General features: G+C 40.9%; 1 protein-coding gene across 2 annotated transcripts in view; it reads left to right on the forward strand.

The window, feature by feature from the left end:
- The window catches only part of usp34 (ubiquitin specific peptidase 34), a 58,568-nt gene that overhangs the window by 37,239 nt on the left and 2,719 nt on the right, over positions 1 to 18,610 (forward strand). For both annotated transcript variants that reach the window (XM_040004154.1, XM_040004155.1), the window contains exons 41-77: positions 157 to 320; positions 405 to 470; positions 680 to 826; positions 1,183 to 1,239; positions 1,459 to 1,536; positions 2,033 to 2,127; positions 2,214 to 2,386; positions 2,473 to 2,623; positions 2,729 to 2,807; positions 2,891 to 2,944; positions 3,033 to 3,128; positions 3,222 to 3,286; positions 3,377 to 3,452; positions 3,898 to 3,945; positions 4,081 to 4,146; positions 4,261 to 4,341; positions 6,526 to 6,611; positions 7,647 to 7,815; positions 8,029 to 8,103; positions 8,304 to 8,455; positions 8,556 to 8,709; positions 8,817 to 8,861; positions 9,085 to 9,189; positions 10,633 to 10,780; positions 11,514 to 11,818; positions 11,935 to 12,264; positions 13,371 to 13,528; positions 13,694 to 13,772; positions 14,092 to 14,218; positions 15,690 to 15,797; positions 16,436 to 16,540; positions 17,139 to 17,263; positions 17,387 to 17,510; positions 17,637 to 17,716; positions 17,847 to 17,987; positions 18,131 to 18,271; positions 18,362 to 18,518. In XM_040004154.1, the coding sequence (XP_039860088.1) occupies positions 157 to 320; positions 405 to 470; positions 680 to 826; positions 1,183 to 1,239; positions 1,459 to 1,536; positions 2,033 to 2,127; positions 2,214 to 2,386; positions 2,473 to 2,623; positions 2,729 to 2,807; positions 2,891 to 2,944; positions 3,033 to 3,128; positions 3,222 to 3,286; positions 3,377 to 3,452; positions 3,898 to 3,945; positions 4,081 to 4,146; positions 4,261 to 4,341; positions 6,526 to 6,611; positions 7,647 to 7,815; positions 8,029 to 8,103; positions 8,304 to 8,455; positions 8,556 to 8,709; positions 8,817 to 8,861; positions 9,085 to 9,189; positions 10,633 to 10,780; positions 11,514 to 11,818; positions 11,935 to 12,264; positions 13,371 to 13,528; positions 13,694 to 13,772; positions 14,092 to 14,218; positions 15,690 to 15,797; positions 16,436 to 16,540; positions 17,139 to 17,263; positions 17,387 to 17,510; positions 17,637 to 17,716; positions 17,847 to 17,987; positions 18,131 to 18,271; positions 18,362 to 18,518 (4,410 nt within the window). The remainder of the gene's footprint in view (positions 1 to 156; positions 321 to 404; positions 471 to 679; positions 827 to 1,182; positions 1,240 to 1,458; positions 1,537 to 2,032; positions 2,128 to 2,213; positions 2,387 to 2,472; positions 2,624 to 2,728; positions 2,808 to 2,890; positions 2,945 to 3,032; positions 3,129 to 3,221; positions 3,287 to 3,376; positions 3,453 to 3,897; positions 3,946 to 4,080; positions 4,147 to 4,260; positions 4,342 to 6,525; positions 6,612 to 7,646; positions 7,816 to 8,028; positions 8,104 to 8,303; positions 8,456 to 8,555; positions 8,710 to 8,816; positions 8,862 to 9,084; positions 9,190 to 10,632; positions 10,781 to 11,513; positions 11,819 to 11,934; positions 12,265 to 13,370; positions 13,529 to 13,693; positions 13,773 to 14,091; positions 14,219 to 15,689; positions 15,798 to 16,435; positions 16,541 to 17,138; positions 17,264 to 17,386; positions 17,511 to 17,636; positions 17,717 to 17,846; positions 17,988 to 18,130; positions 18,272 to 18,361; positions 18,519 to 18,610) is intronic.

Below are 18,610 nucleotides of genomic sequence, written 5' to 3' on the forward strand. Positions count from 1 at the left end.
ATAAATATTAATGTTAGCCCGCGACTTTGTTCCAGTTTTGGCCCACTGTGTATTTGAGTTTGACCCCTGCAATAATGCAACTGCCAGTTTGAATAATTTAATAAAAAGACAGGTGTGACACAGAACTCAAACTTTCTTTTAATATTTTGCTTCTAGGCTCTCATGCTCCATACAAGTGGGACTACTGGCCCCATGACGACGTCCGGGCTGAGTGCCGCTTCGTGGGTCTGACCAACCTGGGAGCAACATGCTACCTGGCCTCTACCATTCAGCAGCTCTATATGATCCCTGAGGCCCGCCAGGCTGTCTTCACTGCCAAGGTCAGTATCTGAAAGATTATGTTACAATAACGTCATTAAAATTCAAATGGCACACAGGTCCTCACCCTCTGTGTTTGCGTGCAGTACGCTGAAGATATCAAACACAAGACAACACTGCTGGAGCTGCAGAAGATGTTCACATATCTCATGGTGAGTTTTGATTTTATTACCTCTGCTATCCTTTTAGTCCTTCCCTTCTGTCTCAGTCGTATTTGTTTAAAACTACAGTCACTAGTAGAGTGTAACTTTTAACACCCGTTCAGTTTCTGAAGATCTGGACTTTTTTTCTGAGCACCACAGACGGCAAAATCAGAAGGTTTGGTGAGATGGATTATCTGTGTTAATCTGTGTGTTTTCAGGAGAGTGAGAGAAAAGCATACAACCCCCGGCCATTTTGTAAAACCTACACAATGGACAAACAGCCTCTTAACACCGGCGAGCAGAAAGACATGACAGAGTTCTTCACCGACCTCATCACCAAGATAGAAGAGATGTCCCAGGAGCTGGTGAGCATACATCTTTACATACACACAAATTATATATTTAATGCTTTAAAGGATTCAAACACTAATTTCCAGATTGGAGCAGGTGCCACTTATTACTGATCTTCATAAAACCTTTAGTGTTCATCTCTGCCATTCAGAAAATCACAATAATCTCTCTCTATAGCACTATACATATTAAGAAGTAGATTGTTTGTATAAAAAGTACATATCCAAATAAGATGTTGTTATTATACAAATGATGACCACAAATATTATGCAATATTAAAGATAATTTTAAGAGCATGAGTAATAGTTCAGGCATCATAGTACATGTTAAAGATGATTAATAAGCTGATGTATCTTATCTACGTTGACAGAAAAACACAGTGAAGACTCTGTTTGGAGGTGTCATCACCAACAATGTGGTGTCTCTGGTGAGTGCGGGAATTGATTTTGAAAGGAGGAATATTAAATTGAAGGAAAACTGTTTTGAGAACAACAAAGCACAGCTGAATTTCGTGTTTATTTTAATACCTCACACAAATGTAGTTATTTTTAAAACTACCAAGGTTACAGTAGATGAGTTGAGGGTTCCACAGACTGAGGTACATTTTCTGCCATTGTTTTTTCTCACTGTTCTGTGTCTCCCACAGGACTGTGACCATGTCAGTCAGACTGCAGAGGAGTTCTACACAGTCAGATGTCAGGTGGCAGACATGAAGAACATCTATGTGAGTGGGGCGAAAATGTTACGCAAGTTTGAAGCTCACCTGTGATTCTTACAGCTTCAGTGGAGATCAACCTCTGCCACATAAACAGTCCTGCACAAACCACAATGGTTCTGAAAAGTGCAGTCCTGTCTTTTTTTCTTTGCCAGCATATAAATGTTTACGTTTTCAAAAATTACTTTGTTTTGTTTTTTTATATACAGAAATCTTGTATGTAAATGATACTCATTAGAATAAAAAAGAAGAATAAAGCAGGGTTGCTACCATATACCGATGCAGTATGGTTCAGCTTCCATCAGTTTCATATTCAGATCCAAAATGAGTTAAATGCTCATCTTGAGGGTTTAGAAAAGGCCATTGCTCAACAAGGAGTGATGTCACATGCATCTTTTACCAACTAAGAGAGAAAACACAAACTTTTGTCTTTTGTTCTCTAAACCAAAGTGCACTGCAGACTTTTCCTTCTTTGATGTATTTGTGCGTTGTTATCTTTCCTCAGGAGTCTCTGGATGAAGTGACCATCAAAGACACCCTGGAGGGTGACAACATGTACACCTGCTCACAGTGTGGAAAGAAGGTCCGCGCAGAGAAAAGGTTAGAACGATTTAAAATCCTGAAAAAAATAATGCCCCTCTCTCAACACAGTGTCTCACCATGTCTCACTGTGTCTCTTTACACAGGGCCTGCTTTAAGAAACTGCCTCGCATCCTGAGCTTCAACACAATGAGATACACCTTTAACATGGTGACCATGATGAAGGAGAAGGTCAACACCCACTTCTCCTTCCCCCTGCGCCTCGACATGACTCCTTACACTGAGGATTTCCTCATGGGCAAAGGGGAGCGCAAAGAGGGTTAGTTTCTGTTCACCCAGTCGGACATTTATTGTGTATTGATGATTGTAATTGACTCTTGAAGTGTTGCCTTCCATGGGCCTCAGGTTTTCGAGAGGAGGGTGAAGCAAAGGTCACAGAGAGCTATGAGTATGACCTCATTGGCGTCACTGTGCACACGGGCACAGCAGATGGCGGCCATTACTACAGCTTCATCCGGGACATTGTCAACCCCCATGCCTACAAGAACAATAAATGGTGATGGATGATGCATATTAAAGTTTTAATAATCAGTCTTTAAACCCAAAAAGTGAGTGACTGTCATAGGACGCCACCATCTCAAAGGTTTATCTTGTCCTCCAGGTACCTTTTCAATGATGCAGAGGTAAAACCCTTTGACTCAGCTCAGCTGGCCTCTGAGTGCTTTGGTGGAGAGATGACGGTATGAGCGAGAGTTGCAAGATAAATACTACCACTTAATTCCACGTGTAATCTCTAATTTCACCTACTTTATTTATCTTTTAGACTAAAACCTACGACTCTGTCACTGACAAGTTTATGGACTTCTCCTTTGAGAAGGTGAGGAGAATTTCTGGTCCATTTTTGTAGTTTTTATCCTCTGTGTTTGATCCAGAAGGTAACAATGAAATGATAATCAAACTTGCAGACACACAGTGCCTACATGCTCTTCTACAAGAGAGTGGAACTGGAGGACGACAATGGGAAGGACTTTAGTTTTGATGTCTCTCCTGATCTACTTGAGGTACTGACTGTGCTTTTTTCTTTTAAACGTAGCAGATCTCTGTGCATTACTCCTATTAAATCCCTCATTTAAATGTCCAACTCTCTCTTTCAGTGGATTTGGCACGACAACATGCAGTTTCTGCAGGATAAAAACATATTTGAACACACCTACTTTGGGTGAGCATAAATCGGTTTGTATTTTTGGTCACATCTTATTGGCCTTTTTGATCACTACTCACTCAATGGCACGACTTGTCATTGTTTCAGCTTCATGTGGCAGCTCTGCAGCAGCATCCCCAGCACCCTGCCAGACCCCAAAGCTGTCTCCCTCATGACTGCCAAGGTGAGAAGTAATACAAGCATTTAGCTGTTATTTTCTGGCTTTTATTGACTTGAAATCTGGATTTTTGAGAAAATGTATAAACTGTAATTGTGCGAATTACTTTTTAAAATAAAATGACTTTTTTGTTTTTACTTTTCTACTACAAAAGTACTAAAAATGGAACAGTTCTCTCTTAAAATAAGGAAACTAGCTACTTCCTAGCTACTTTGGGTTTTGGATAAAACACGCTGGAATAACAGCTGGCTGAAGCCCAATCTAGAAAATGAAAGTGGGTAAAAGTTTCTGCATCTTTTACTCAGAAAGATGTTATTTTAATCTATTTTCTAACTGACCGCATTTTCTAAAAATATTTATACCATGCTGCGTGATGTCGCTGATTTGCAATGCTAATTAGTTTAACTAAAACTTGCTTTTCTACTGTTGTTTTTTCCCCTTTCATCTGCAGCTCAGCACATCCTTTGTCCTTGAGACTTTCATTCACTCCAAGGAGAAGGTAACACACACTCATCCTTATCACTGTTATCATTTTCTGAGTGTTGTTAATTTGTAAAGATAAGTGGAAAGAAAGGGGAGGAGGAAGGAAGTTACTGATAGACTATGTTAATCCTTTCTGCTCTGCTACCTCCAGCCCACCATGCTGCAGTGGATTGAACTGCTGACCAAACAGTTCAACAACAGCCAGGCCGCCTGCGAGGTTTGAGTTTTAAACCTTTTTTATTCTGGTGATTACAGCAAAGTAAATGGATACTGTGAATAAACTTTTTTTTCTTTTTTTGCACAACCTTTGATCATTATTTTTCTGTTTCAGTGGTTTTTAGACCGGATGGCTGATGACAACTGGTGGCCGATGCAGATCCTAATAAAGTGTCCCAATCAGATTGTCAGACAGGTCAGGGACAAGTCATAAAACATCACTGTACACAAAACAAACCTCAAAAAACAACAACATTCACAATACTGAAACTGGACTAATGTGCTCAAAAATACTAATTGTGTAGCTAAAGGGGAAAAAATGATGTGGCACGACGGAAGGATAGCAGCAAGAGTGAAAGGATGTATGGTTTGGAGAAGGTGGCTCTGACATAAAAGACAGGCAGAGCTCGATTTAGTGGAAGATTAGAAAACTAGACGGGCAAGACTGAGAATGTTTAGACATGTGCACATATGGGACAGTGGATATATTCGATCCCAGGCAGGAGTTAAAGAGGGGAAAAACAGAAGGTTCATTTATGTAGTGAACGAAGACACAGGCAGATGTGTGATTCTAAGAAAAGGGTTAGATTGAGGTGGAGGAGACAATACTACACCAAAACGACTCAAAAGCACTCATACAGTGGGGCAAAAAAGTATTTAGTCAGCCACCGATTGTGCAAGTTCCCCCGCCTAAAATGATGACAGAGGTCAGTAATTTGCACCAGAGGTACACTTCAACTGTGAGAGACAGAATGTGAAAAAAAAAATCCATGAATCCACATGGTAGGATTTGTAAAGAATTTATTCGTAAATCAGGGTGGAAAATAAGTATTTGGTCAATAACAAAAATACAACTCAATACTTTGTAACATAACCTTTGTTGGCAATAACAGAGGTCAAACGTTTACTATAGGTCTTTACCAGGTTTGCACACACAGTAGCTGGTATTTTGGCCCATTCCTCCATGCAGATCTTCTCGAGAGCAGTGATGTTTTGGGGCTGTCGCCGAGCAACACGGACTTTCAACTCCCGCCACAGATTTTCTATGGGGTTGAGGTCTGGAGACTGGCTAGGCCACTCCAGGACTTTCAAATGCTTCTTACGGAGCCACTCCTTTGTTGCCCGGGCGGTGTGTTTTGGATCATTGTCATGTTGGAAGACCCAGCCTCGTTTCATCTTCAAAGTTCTCACTGATGGAAGGAGGTTTTGGCTCAAAATCTCACGATACATGGCCCCATTCATTCTGTCCTTAACACGGATCAGTCGTCCTGTCCCCTTGGCAGAAAAACAGCCCCATAGCATGATGTTTCCACCCCCATGCTTCACAGTAGGTATGGTGTTCTTGGGATGCAACTCAGTATTCTTCTTCCTCCAAACACGACGAGTTGAGTTTATACCAAAAAGTTCTACTTTGGTTTCATCTGACCACATGACATTCTCCCAATCCTCTGCTGTATCATCCATGTGCTCTCTGGCAAACTTCAGACGGGCCTGGACATGCACTGGCTTCAGCAGCGGAACACGTCTGGCACTGCGGGATTTGATTCCCTGCCGTTGTAGTGTGTTACTGATGGTGACCTTTGTTACTTTGGTCCCAGCTCTCTGCAGGTCATTCACCAGGTCCCCCCCGTGTGGTTCTGGGATCTTTGCTCACCGTTCTCATGATCATTTTGACCCCACGGGATGAGATCTTGCGTGGAGCCCCAGATCGAGGGAGATTATCAGTGGTCTTGTATGTCTTCCATTTTCTGATGATTGCTCCCACAGTTGATTTTTTCACACCAAGCTGCTTGCCTATTGTAGATTCACTCTTCCCAGTCTGGTGCAGGTCTACAATACTTTTCCTGGTGTCCTTCGAAAGCTCTTTGGTCTTGGCCATGGTGGAGTTTGGAGTCTGACTGTTTGAGCCTGTGGACAGGTGTCTTTTATACAGATGATGAGTTCAAACAGGTGCCATTCATACAGGTAACGAGTGGGGGACAGAAAAGCTTCTTACAGAAGACGTTACAGGTCTGTGAGAGCCAGAGATTTTCCTTGTTTGAGGTGACCAAATACTTATTTTCCACCCTGATTTACGAATAAATTCTTTACAAATCCTACCATGTGGATTCATGGATTTTTTTTTTCACATTCTGTCTCGCACAGTTGAAGTGTACCTCTGGTGCAAATTACTGACCTCTGTCATCATTTTAGGTGGGGGAACTTGCACAATCGGTGGCTGACTAAATACTTTTTTGCCCCACTGTATGTTTATAGATATATTGTAACTCTTTTTACGTCATTCTGAACTTATTGTCAGTGGAAGTTTGTCTTTAAATTGACTTAAATTTAAATTTAGATTTAAATTAAAATTTTCTTGTTTTAATTTGTTGTCTTCCAGATGTTCCAGAGGTTGTGTATTCACGTTATCCAGAGGTTGCGGCCAGTTCATGCTCATCTCTACCTGCAGCCTGGCATGGAGGATGGGTATGTCACTCATTATTGTGGGACAGGTTTCCCTGATCAAAACATTTTCTCCAAGATTAGGAGTCTCAAAGTCTTCCATTAAGGCCTTTTCACACCGAACATGTAAAGTCTGTGCAAATATTTTGTGCATTAAAAATAGTTTTCAACTAAACCATTCTTAATGTAGCTGTTCATGTAAATTCACTAGACGAATTATTATTATTATTATTATTATTATTATTATTATTATTATTATCCAAATAATAGATCTGACCAACTGGATGACTGCATTTGGCAGCAAGTGCGCTCCTATGACGATTCGTGCACCGGTACTGAATGTACACTGATAGTTCTCTTTCACAGCATTCATTTCGTGTCTCACTATGAGACTGCCTCCTGCATGACTTCATCAGAAGCTTAAATGCCATTACGCCAGACGTTACCGCAGGGGTGGGGGAACTCTGGGCCTCAAAGGCTGGTGTCCTGCAGGTTTTAGATGTGTCCTTGATCCAACACAGCTGATTGAAATGGCTAAATTATGCCTTACAGGCTGGCTAAGTGACACCCATGTCAGGAGGGACTAGTGCCTCCCTGTATAATAGGCTGACATAGCGTTAATGTCATTCAAAAACCTCTTCTCGCTTTTCGGAAGGAACCGAAAGCCTTTAAGATTGTATCGTTTTGTTTATTTTACTTCTTTTCCTACTGGGATGAAGATCAAATAAAGCAAAAATGAGAAAAAAAATCGACCACACTGTTACTTAAAACACTGGCCCAGAATTTTACAGTTCATCCCTGCTATCTTTATTGCTTAGCAACACAACCCACTTAAATCTCATGTGGTACATTTTTGCCATGCAAGGTGTGCAGCACAAACACAGTGTTGTGTCTGTGAAATCAGATGGCCACACAGATCCAAGCAGGAGCTATGTGTCACTCAGTGTCTGTGCCACACTAGACTCTGAGAAAAAAACTTGTGGCTCCACATGAACTAAAGAGTTTAGATGTGTCATTAGATACCTCAGTCTCAGAACCTCTGCTCCTGTGTCTGTTCAGCTCTGACGACATGGATGGACCAGTGGAGGATATCGGCAGCCGGTCCTGTGTCACTCGCTTTGTTAAGACCCTCCTCTCTATCATGGAGCACGGCGTCAAGCCTCACAGCAAACACCTGACTGAGTACTTCGCTTTTCTGTATGAGTTTGCCAAGATGGGCGAGGAGGAGGTAAATTGAGTTTTGCAGCCTGAAATCACTTAGTGTGGAAAAAAAAAAATGAAACCTGAAACTATTTTGCTTTTTCTTTGGGTCTTTCTTCTCAGCTAACAGTTGACACAGCATGATTTTGAGTCCTTTTTTAGTTTCATAAATGTGGTTTGGTTATTTTTTCCCCCTTCCTTGTTAAAAACGATTAATATTTTTTGTGTTTTGTGTCCACAGAGTCAGTTCTTGTTGTCACTACAAGCCATTTCTATCATGGTGCACTTCTACATGGGAACAAAAGGCCCTGAGAATGTAAGCTTACACACTGCTTATATTTCACAACTCATTTATTTACAGTAATATTATCGAAGAGATATTTAATCTGAATGGTTCTCAGTTTCTTTGTAATATTATTTGTCTTTTTTAAATGAAGTAACACCCAGCCTGTAGTTATATTGTGTTTAGAAGACATGACCTAATTATAAGAAGGACCTAACAAACGTCCTTCTCAGCCTCAGGTAGAGGTGCTGTCAGAGGAGGAAGGAGAGGAGGAGGACGAGGAAGAAGACATCTTGTCTCTGGCTGAAGAAAAATATCGTCCTGCAGCTTTGGAGAAGATGATCGCACTCATTGCTCTGCTGGTGGAGCAGTCTCGCTCTGAGAGGTGCGAGTATACAACATGCATGCATTTTTCTGTTTAGATTCATTCTCATTAGAATTAAGCATTCAAGCAGCCACTGCGTTCTCCTCTCCTCTCTGTCCAGACATCTGACTCTGTCCCAGAGCGACATGGCAGCGCTGACTGGAGGGAAGGGCTTCCCTTTCCTCTTCCAGCACATCAGAGATGGCATCAACATCAGGCAGACCTGTAACCTCATATTTAGCCTCTGTCGCTATAATAACCGGCTGGCTGAACATGTATGTTTGTAGGAAATGGACTGAGTAAATGTTGCAATGACTGCCACCTATACAAGTGTAAAATGCATCCATTTTAATTTTCTCATGTTGAATGCTTCTCTCTGCAGATTGTGTCGATGCTCTTCACCTCAATTGCAAAGCTGACTCCTGAGGTAAGCATCACAGAAATGAAACTGGGCTTAAAATCACCTTTATTTGAAAAAACAGTCGAATCTAGCCTTTGTTCATTTTGTTTTCCTGAATAGATAGAAACTGAACTTCTGTCTATTCACGTTTGTTAACTTGCCTTTGTAATAACACTTAATAAACCATTTTAAAATATGGTGTAGTGATACAAAAATGATTTTTCATGACCCCCCCCTTAAATTCTGTTAGGCTGCCAATCCTTTCTTCAAGCTGCTAACAATGTTGATGGAGTTTGCGGGTGGACCTCCGGGGATGCCTTCCTTTGCTTCCTACATTCTCCAAAGGATCTGGGAGGTAAACACTGACACACTAAATCCTTTTATTAGATCTAAACAAATGGAAAATATTAATGTAATATGTAGTTATCATTATCAAAAGAAAACCTCTCTGGGTTTTGTTAAATACAGGTCTTCAAAAAGTTGATCAAATGTCATTTACTAGAAATAATATTAGTTATAATTTTGGTGCAGTGCCAAAATTTGATCCTTTTAGGCTGGACAAAACTATACTGCATAAAAATATGGTTTCCTTTGTTTATAGTTCAATAGTTGCTTCCAGCGTTCATTTCAGGTTGCTTAGAAAATTTCTGTTTCTGGCTTTGTTATAACCCCAAATCACTATTTTAATGATTTGGGGTTTTTTTTAACCATAATTCCATGCATGGATGTGTCAAAGAAAGATGCACCTGGGTCATGTGGGAGTTTGCTCTTCCAGTTTACACGTGCTTTGTAGACTTGAGCCTCATCCCTCAGGTGGTTCTGTACAAGGTCCTTCAAGAAAAGTGGGTGTCTGGCTCATATTTAGGAGCTATTAGATCCCTGTACGAGTGCAGCGGGAGCTTGGTCTGCATTACTGGCAATAACTCGTACTTTTCAGTGGGTGTGGGATTTTGCTCGGGCTGCCCTTTGCCCCTTAATTTCTAGGCGTAGCCAGATGGCGGAATCGCAGCTCTGGTTTTTGCAGATGATGTGGTTCTGTTGGCTTCATCAGGTTGTGGCTTCCACCTTGCACCAAGCGTTTCATAGCAGATTGAGGCAGTGGTTCTCAGCTGGATAGGGGTGGAATTCCCACTCTGGCTCAGGGACAAGTTGCTGCACTAAGTAGATCAATTTAAGTATTTCTGGTTCACGAGTGAGAGTAGAGTATAGCAGGAGATTGACAGACTGCCGATTTATCGGTTGATCTATGTCCCCACCCTCACGTATATGACCAAATGAATGAGATTGCAGATACAAGCAGCAGAAATGAATTCTCTCCCAAGGGTGGCTGTGCTTTCTCTCAAGGAGGGGTGAGAAATTCAGTCATTTGCAAGGCACTCAGAATAGAGTTACGATTTTTCCACATTGAAAGGACCCAGCTGAGGTGGTTTGGGCATGTCCTACCAGGATAAGGTCCTGAGGTGTAGGCCCAGGGCATCCTGGAGAGAGTTCCCCTGGATGAGCTGGAGGATGTGACTTTGAACACGGGCTTCTGGGTTTCTTTGCTTGGGCTACTGCCCTTGTGACCCAGCCCTAGATAAGTGGTGGAAGATGGATGAATGGAATGAGATCCATACATGTAGTTGCAACTGGTTTACATCTTATTTATCAATAAAGTAAACTTGCACCACATGCAGGATCAAAAGTCAATAAAACCAAACAGAAAAAATTAGGTCAGTATTTAGGATTGCCATTTTAAAATGAATATACTAAAGTCTTTATTAAATATATGCTGTCTCATCTGTGTGCCTCCTGTCAGGTGATTGAGTACAATCCATCCCAATGTCTGGACTGGCTGGCTGTGCAGACTCCCAGGAACAAACTGGCCCACAGCTGGGTGCTGCAGAACATGGAGAACTGGGTAGAACGCTTCCTGCTGGCACACAACTATCCCCGAGTCCGCACGTGTAAGGGCCTCTGCATTGTCTCATTGTATTTAGTTTCATGTTCTTTTTTTTAACAAACACTCAACAGGGAGTTAAACCAACTACAAATGAAAAGACATTGTGCCAGTGTTTAAAAAGGTGGATTAAATTCTGAAAACTGAGAACTTTAGAAGCCAAAACAAATATAACGTTAAGTTTTTTAAAAAAATGCTAATTATTAAACTAAACAGCCCTTTAGTGTACACAACCCAATTTTTACTTTGACTATATAGATATACATTCTTCCTTTATTGTTAATGTAAATATAACTTTACTAATAGTGTAACCTGCTTCTTAAAATAGCCAGGGCTCTCACAGAAAAGAATCTCAAGATTAAATATGATGGTTAAATAAAGATGGTTAAAGAGATTTGCATGATTCACATTTCCTCATTAGTCTTACAGTGGCTGTTGCTGCAGCACTAAGTTCATCCATTGTCGAAATGAGCGGTTTTAGCTCCCTGTAAGCTAAATTTCTTCTGATTGGGCTTCTGTATTGACTACCAGAGCGATGTCTGAGATGACCATAAAAAATATCTGCAAACTATGAGACCATTCAAGTCCAACAAAACTCAAGCCTGTTTAATAAGAGCAGAGCATTCTGTCAATAATGAAAAGACCACCTTTAAAAACATGTTTAAATTAACATGAGGTACCACTGCAGCGACAGTAGTCCTTTGTTTATGATAGCAATTAACTCTCTCTTCTCCCTCTAGCTGCTGCATACCTCCTGGTCTCCCTCATCCCCAGCAACTCCTTTCGACAGATGTTCCGCTCCACACGCTCCCTCCACTTGCCGACCCGTGAGCTCCCACTGTCCCCCGACACCACCGTGGTTCTCCACCAGGTCTACAACCTGTTGCTAGGGCTGCTGGGACGTGCCAAGCTGTATGTGGATGCCAGTGTTCATGGTACTACCAAACTGGTGCAGTATTTCAGCTTCATGACTTACTGCCTCATCTCCAAGACGGAGAAACTCATGTTCTCTGGCTACTTCATGGACCTCTGGAACCTCTTCCAGGTACATCTTTCTTTGACTGTGAAGATATTTTTAAAGATTTGTACCGATTGTACACTTCAGTGTGCGTGTCCGAGTCTTAGGTGCAGAATTTAGAACTTTTTCTTTCATGTTTTCAGCCGAAACTGTCAGAGCCAGCCATTGCAACCAACCACAATAAGCAGGCACTGCTGTCCTTCTGGTACAACGTTTGTGTGGATTGTCCGGAGAACGTCCGGCTAGTGGTGCAGAACCCTGTGGTGACCAAAAACATTGCCTTCAACTATATCTTGGCTGACCACGATGACCAGGAGGTGGTGCTATTCAACCGCGGCATGCTCCCTGCCTACTATGGCATCCTGCGCATGTGCTGCGAGCAGTCGACTGCTTTCACCCGCCAACTAGCATCACACCAAAACATCCAGTGGGCCTTCAAGAACTTGACTCCACATGCCAGCCAGTATCCAGGGGTGAGAGGACAGTCAGACTTCTAGCAGTGATGTGACTTTATTGTCCATAGCACTTTGAAAATTCCCCACCTAAAAGCAAAACATAAAGGAAGTCTTTATGACGTTAACCCTTTGAAGCTGGTCGGAGCGGGCACGCTCTTTTTTGCGCAACTGTTTTTAAATCCCAGTAGCACTGCAACCGTGTAAGCTAGCGCAATAATTTTTTTTGCATATGAAACCGGAGGAGTTGTACTTACATCTTATGCCATCAGCTTGTCCTCGGTCACGGTTTCCTTCCACATAAAGCTTTGCAAAAACTGCATAAAAAGCTCTTGCAGGAACAAAAACATAATATTCCAGAAACACGCTTTGCCGATCCGATCAGCTGTTCGTAACACTTCCCACATTGAAACAGAGGTCAGCGCAAACGATCGCATGTCCGCCATTTCCTGGCCGAAACCGGAAGTGACGTCATTTTCGCGGAAAATGTAGTTTTTTTATTTGTAGGCCTTAAGAGCCTATACTGGTGTTTTTATAAGTCATGTTTGACTTTTCTGAATAGTTTCTGGGATGCTTAGAACTCGAATTGCACTGCTGGAAATAGTTTATTTTGATGCACGTGCTGTTTTCTTTGCAAATTTGCATCACAGGATTGTTTTTCGTTTTTCCTGCAGTATATAAAAATTGGTGTATCTCAAAAATAAAACTATGAAGACACTCAAAATAAATTTCCTGTTGTTGTAAACTATTTTTTGCAACTTTTTTATATTTAAAGTTTTGAGTGATAAACCTCTTAAATTTCTCAAAGTAGAAATATATGTAAAAAACAAAAAAAACAAAACGATTTTCAATTTTTTTTTTTGTAGTTTATTGCACTTTTTTTGCAATTAATGTAGTTACTATGGACTTAATGCATACATATTATTAAAATCTGGGCTATAACAGTTGTATTGATGTATAGCAACTTGAAATGCTCCCGAAAATGGCACTACAGCATGTAAAAATATAAAGTAAGCTCTGGCAGACTTGGTTCTATGGTAGGTCTTAAAGGGTTAAAGATCTTGCCTTGGTTATGTTTATTTGTGATAATGTAAAAATCATAACCGCTGATGTGCTTCTCCCTGCAGGCAGTGGAGGAACTGTTCAATTTGATGCAGCTGTTTGTGGCGCAGCGAGCTGAGATGAGGGAAGAAGAAGTGGAGGACATTAAACAATTTAAGAAGACCACTATTAGCTGCTACCTCCGCTGTCTGGATGGGCGCTCCTGTTGGACCACACTTATCAGGTAAGAACACACACACACTTTTATCACTGAAGGTCTTGTGAAGCTTGTTTTTGTAACCTGGTGAAGATGTTTGTCACAGAAACTGTTGTCCATTTTGTATCAGAGTTTGGAAAGTTTACTGACGTTACTTTCTAAGTTGACCTTTCTCTGTGCTGTTCCTCTCAGTGCCTTCAGAGTTCTGCTGGAGAATGACGAGGACCGACTGTTGGTAGTCTTCAACAGAGGACTTATCCTAATGACTGAGGTACAATCCAGGTCTCTTCTAAATATTACAAAAAGAATTGCTAAATTAAGCTATCGTCTCATCTTTCTATGTTGCCATAATCCAATTCATTTTCATGCATCATCTGCCTTTTTTGGCATTATATTTAAAACAGGCCAAAGGGAATCATTAAAATCTGGATTTAAAAAGATCAAATTAAATATAGTATATTACAAGTGTATTTGAAATATGTATATGTACATGAAAATAAAATTTGCATTTCATTGCTTACTACATTTTTTTTTAACCCTTCCAAATCTAATAAGTAAAGCTATATGCACTGTTTGTTTGTTTCCTGCAGTCCTTCAACACTCTGCACATGATGTACCATGAGGCGACAGCATGCCACGTCACTGGAGACTTGGTGGAGCTGCTCTCCATCTTTCTTTCTGTCCTCAAAGCCACCAGGCCATACCTGCAGCGCAAAGGTGTGCACCATCCCCTACTGTTTAACAGGGCGAACACATGTAATAGTAACACAGGTTAAACAGTTAAAACTAATAGTTTGTCCTTCCCACTGGCACCAGGTGCTTGCCCAAAGAAGGTTATGTGATTGTTGGGCGTTTTCTCTATAATTGCAGGATCTTTACAATATCAAGGCCCTTGAGGCCACTGCTGTTGTGATGTGGCGCTGTAAAAGTAAAATGAAACTGTAGTTAATGCAACATGTTAACAAGAAGTTAGGCTCTGTAGGTGAATTCCAGTTTTCACTTGATAGTACGTATGCAGAGCTAGAAGCTGTTTGTGGTTATTTTGCCAGATTTGAAATGGTGCAGCAGTGAGCTACACTGACTCGTAGCACAGGAGTGTCACTTTGGATCCGGTAGTTTTTTAGTCTTATTAATTGTTACTAATTCATTGTGCAGTTGCTGTGTTCTTGTTCATAAAGAGGTGTGGTTAGTTGGATGATTGTTGTGCGATCACTACTTTGATTTTTGCCATTAAAAAGGAGATGACCACTGAGTGTTTGATCTTGACAAACCTCTTATGCATCATACTAAGACATTCAACCCCAGGACAGCATTACACTACAGAAGAGTTGATCTGTCTGGCATGAAGTAAATGAATGTGCAAAAAATGTGACCTTAGGGAAGATGAGATGAGAGAACCTTTATTGGTGGGAAATGTGTTTTGTTAAAGCAGAAAGTGGACAGTGCAAAGTTACATAGCAAAAATTAGAAAAACACTGGAATAGGATAAGAATAAACTGTACACCATAGAATAGAATAAAATACAAATACTATGTACGACTGAGTATAATACAACGATGTCAGAAAAACAACGAATGCCTGAAACATATTTGGAGATGCACTGATTGCACTTTTCTTGGGCAGTTACTGCTGCAAATGTGAAATATTGTTTTCATAACAAAACTGAGCAGTGACTTTAGTATCTGCTCAACAAGTAGATACAAGTGAAACAAAAGTGCTCTGATACTGGGAAAAATGAGTTGCTGTACATCCTTCTTTATTTGACAGCTACAGATTCATATAGTAAATACAAATGTTAACTACTTGCATCATTTCACCAGACTTCACCGTTTTAATAGTCTTCATTTTTCTCATAACTGCTTTGGTTTTTTTCTTTTCTTCCATTGCTCATGCCGAGGCTGCTGGCTTACAGCTGGCTCTGATCTCTGGATAGCTTTAACTTCAGCCACTTTGTATTTTTAGCTCCTATAAAATGACAATTTTTTTTGTGTTTAGAAATTATGATACACCAACTTTAAACAGTGAACATGAAATGTCCCTGAATCTGAATCTGAACATCCAAGAAGCAGCTCTGGTACAGTGTACCAACTCCATTGGTTACAAAGGGCTGTATTAGAGTAAAATATCTGCAGATGTGTGTTCTCGTATTTGTGCTGATCTTTTGTTTTTTCTCTCTCCTGTTACCCAGATGTGAAACAGGCTCTGATCCAGTGGCAGGAGAGGATCGACTTTGCCCACAAGCTTCTCACTCTGCTGAACTCTTATAGCCCACCTGAGCTCCGCAACGCCTGCTTGGGTAACACTCACCTTTGATAACCCACCAGCTAACATTCAAGTATATTAAGTTAGGTCAGATGTTTATATACACTTATTATGGACATGTATGTCCTGGTAATTTGGGGCTTTTAAACATTTATTTGAACTGTTCCTACAATGTGTTAACTTGATAAAGCCAAGTCCTGTGATCTCATTAGTGATTGTGATTGACTACAACTGGTAGTTTGTCTTTGCCAGGATGAGAAAGATTTGTTTGACAGCATTCATTGGACTCACCAATGCTCAGAACAATGGGAAAGTCCAAAGAGCTCAGCGTGGGAAGGAAAAACTACTGCGCTCCTTCTTAATCTTCACTAAGTGCTTGTTCACAGGGGATTGTCTGATTTTTGAAGGGTTTCTGCCTTACAATTTAAAGACCAATGATCAAATTGAATTGAATATTATGAACACTTTTGACCCTGTGTGATTGTGTGTACATTTTTGGCAACTATTGTAGCCAAACTCTAGAAAACAGAAATCATCCTTTGTTCCAGCTGAGACAGAGTAGAATTTGGCTAGCAGAATACATATCTGCGTCTCTCTAAAAATGTAACGGGTCAGATGTAGAAATAATTGGAAGTTTAGAAAGTGTCCTGTAACGTGATGTTCTTGTTGCAGATGTGCTGAAGGAACTCGTTCTGCTGAGTCCACATGACTTCCTGCACACTCTAGTCCCCTTCTTACAACACAACCACTGCACATACCACCACAGCAATATCCCCAGTAAGTCTTCTCATTATTCATGTTGATTGTCCTCTTTTGGTTTGCATTCTTGTTTTATAGCTTAAAATGGATCCCCAAGAACATGGTAGCTTTGCATGATGCCGTTCATTGCTAGATGTCACAGCTTCTCCTTGAATGTTCTTTTTCTTTTTGACTGTTAGTCATTTTCATATCAGCTTTGTTTCCAAACCTTTTTCTGTATTTTCTTTTCTTTTTTCAATTTTGATTTACTAGCATACGCACCGTGGTAACAACAAAATAATAATGGTAAACATCAGTATATGAGGCCTGTTGTCTCACAGTGACATCAAACGGTAACCAAAGAGTAGAACAGAGATTACTTACATGAACATTTGTCTCAGTGTTTGAAACTTGGGCCATTTTTAATGATAATCATCCACCGTTTGAACAGTACATATTTGACAAATATACTGTTTGATGTTCTTCAAGTTAAGCTTTTATAATCCAAAAGGTTTTTAAGTAAAACCTTCAGTGGTTTTGACTTTTAAAAATCTCTGGTTCATCTTTACTTAAACTCTTTCAGATTAAATTAAAAATCTGGCTTTCTTTTCACTGACTTTTAATTGTCCCTGTGCAGTGTCGTTTGGTCCTTACCTGCCATGCAGAGAGAACCTCAAACTTATGGGAGCCAAAAACAACATCCGACCTCCAAGACCGGAGCTGAACATGTGTCTGCTGCCTTCACTGGTGGAGAGCAGCAAGGTACGGTTATCTGTTCCTGCTCCAAATCGTTTTGTGTCAGCAATAAAAGAAACCTCAACAGAAAACCTTCAGTACCTGCAGAGGCTTGGTGTTGGTGGTAATATTTGTTTGTGTCCATCTCAGGGTAAAGATGAGGTGTACGATCGAATGCTGCTGGATTATTTCCTGTCCTACCATAAGTTCATTCACTTGCTGTGTCGCGTTGCCATCAACTGTGAGAAATTCACAGATACACTTGTCAAGCTAAGTACGTGTTTGTATTTCCACTGTTATCATTATAGCATACTGATCAAACCGTAAATTGTCTGCAAGCACACATGAATTTGCACAGAAACATAGATGTTTCCATGTTAATGCTCTGCCTCCCTCTCAGGTGTGTTGATAGCGTATGAAGGACTTCCCCTCCATCTTGCGCTTTTCCCCAAACTGTGGACAGAGCTCTGTCAGTCACAGGTACAGCTGCATTCCTCTGATTTCACTCATTTCAACCATTTTTAAGGTCAGGCCTTGTTAATAGACTCGGGCTCTTTGGATATGGACAGCAGCACAATGGTAAATCCTTCTCATCTCGCTCTTCTTTCAGTCTGTTATGGCTAAAACGTGTGTGAAGCTGCTCTGTGAAGACCCAGCCTTCAGCGAGTACATTAAATGTATCCTAATGGACGAGAGGACCTTTCTGAACAACAATGTGGCCTACACCTTCCTTAACTGCTTTTTGCACAAGGTATAAAAAGTTTCAGCTTTTCTTGTAGGAATCCTAAATAGTCACTACATTTGATCAAGGTTGTACCCAGTTTGTACTGATTGTCCAAATGATGTTGCATTTTAATTTGTAATTAAATAGAGAATAAAAATTTGTGTGTGTAGGTCCAGGTTTTGTCTGGTCCCAGCTGCTCCAACCTCATTGGTGTTTTGGTGACAAACCTGCTGAGTGAACGGAGCAGTCTGCAGCCTGAACTGGCAGCTCATCGCCTGGAGCTTAACAAGACCAGCAGCCTGCTCAACGCTGTATGCATGCATGCACACACTCATAGAACAGTCCTCCTGATACATGGTGCCACTGTTTTCTCATTGTTTGATCTCTCTTCTCTTTGTCAGGACCTGAGGGCATTGATGTTGCTGTTGTCTGTGCAGCCTTCTCAGGCCATTGACCCAGCTTTCCTCCCAGCCCTGCAAGAGCTTCTGAGCTGCTGTCGTGCTTGTCTCCAGCAACGCAGCACTCTAGAGCTGGAGGCCAAAGACCACAAATGCAAAGGTATAACATGCCATTCAATCACTAAACCAAAACACAACCTCAATTTGAACACATTTCTTTGGGTTGACCATTTAGGCAGAATAATCTGGAGT

The sequence above is a fragment of the Simochromis diagramma genome, unplaced genomic scaffold (assembly GCF_900408965.1).
Source record: "Simochromis diagramma unplaced genomic scaffold, fSimDia1.1 OVJJ01000565.1, whole genome shotgun sequence".
Lineage (NCBI taxonomy): Eukaryota > Metazoa > Chordata > Actinopteri > Cichliformes > Cichlidae > Simochromis > Simochromis diagramma.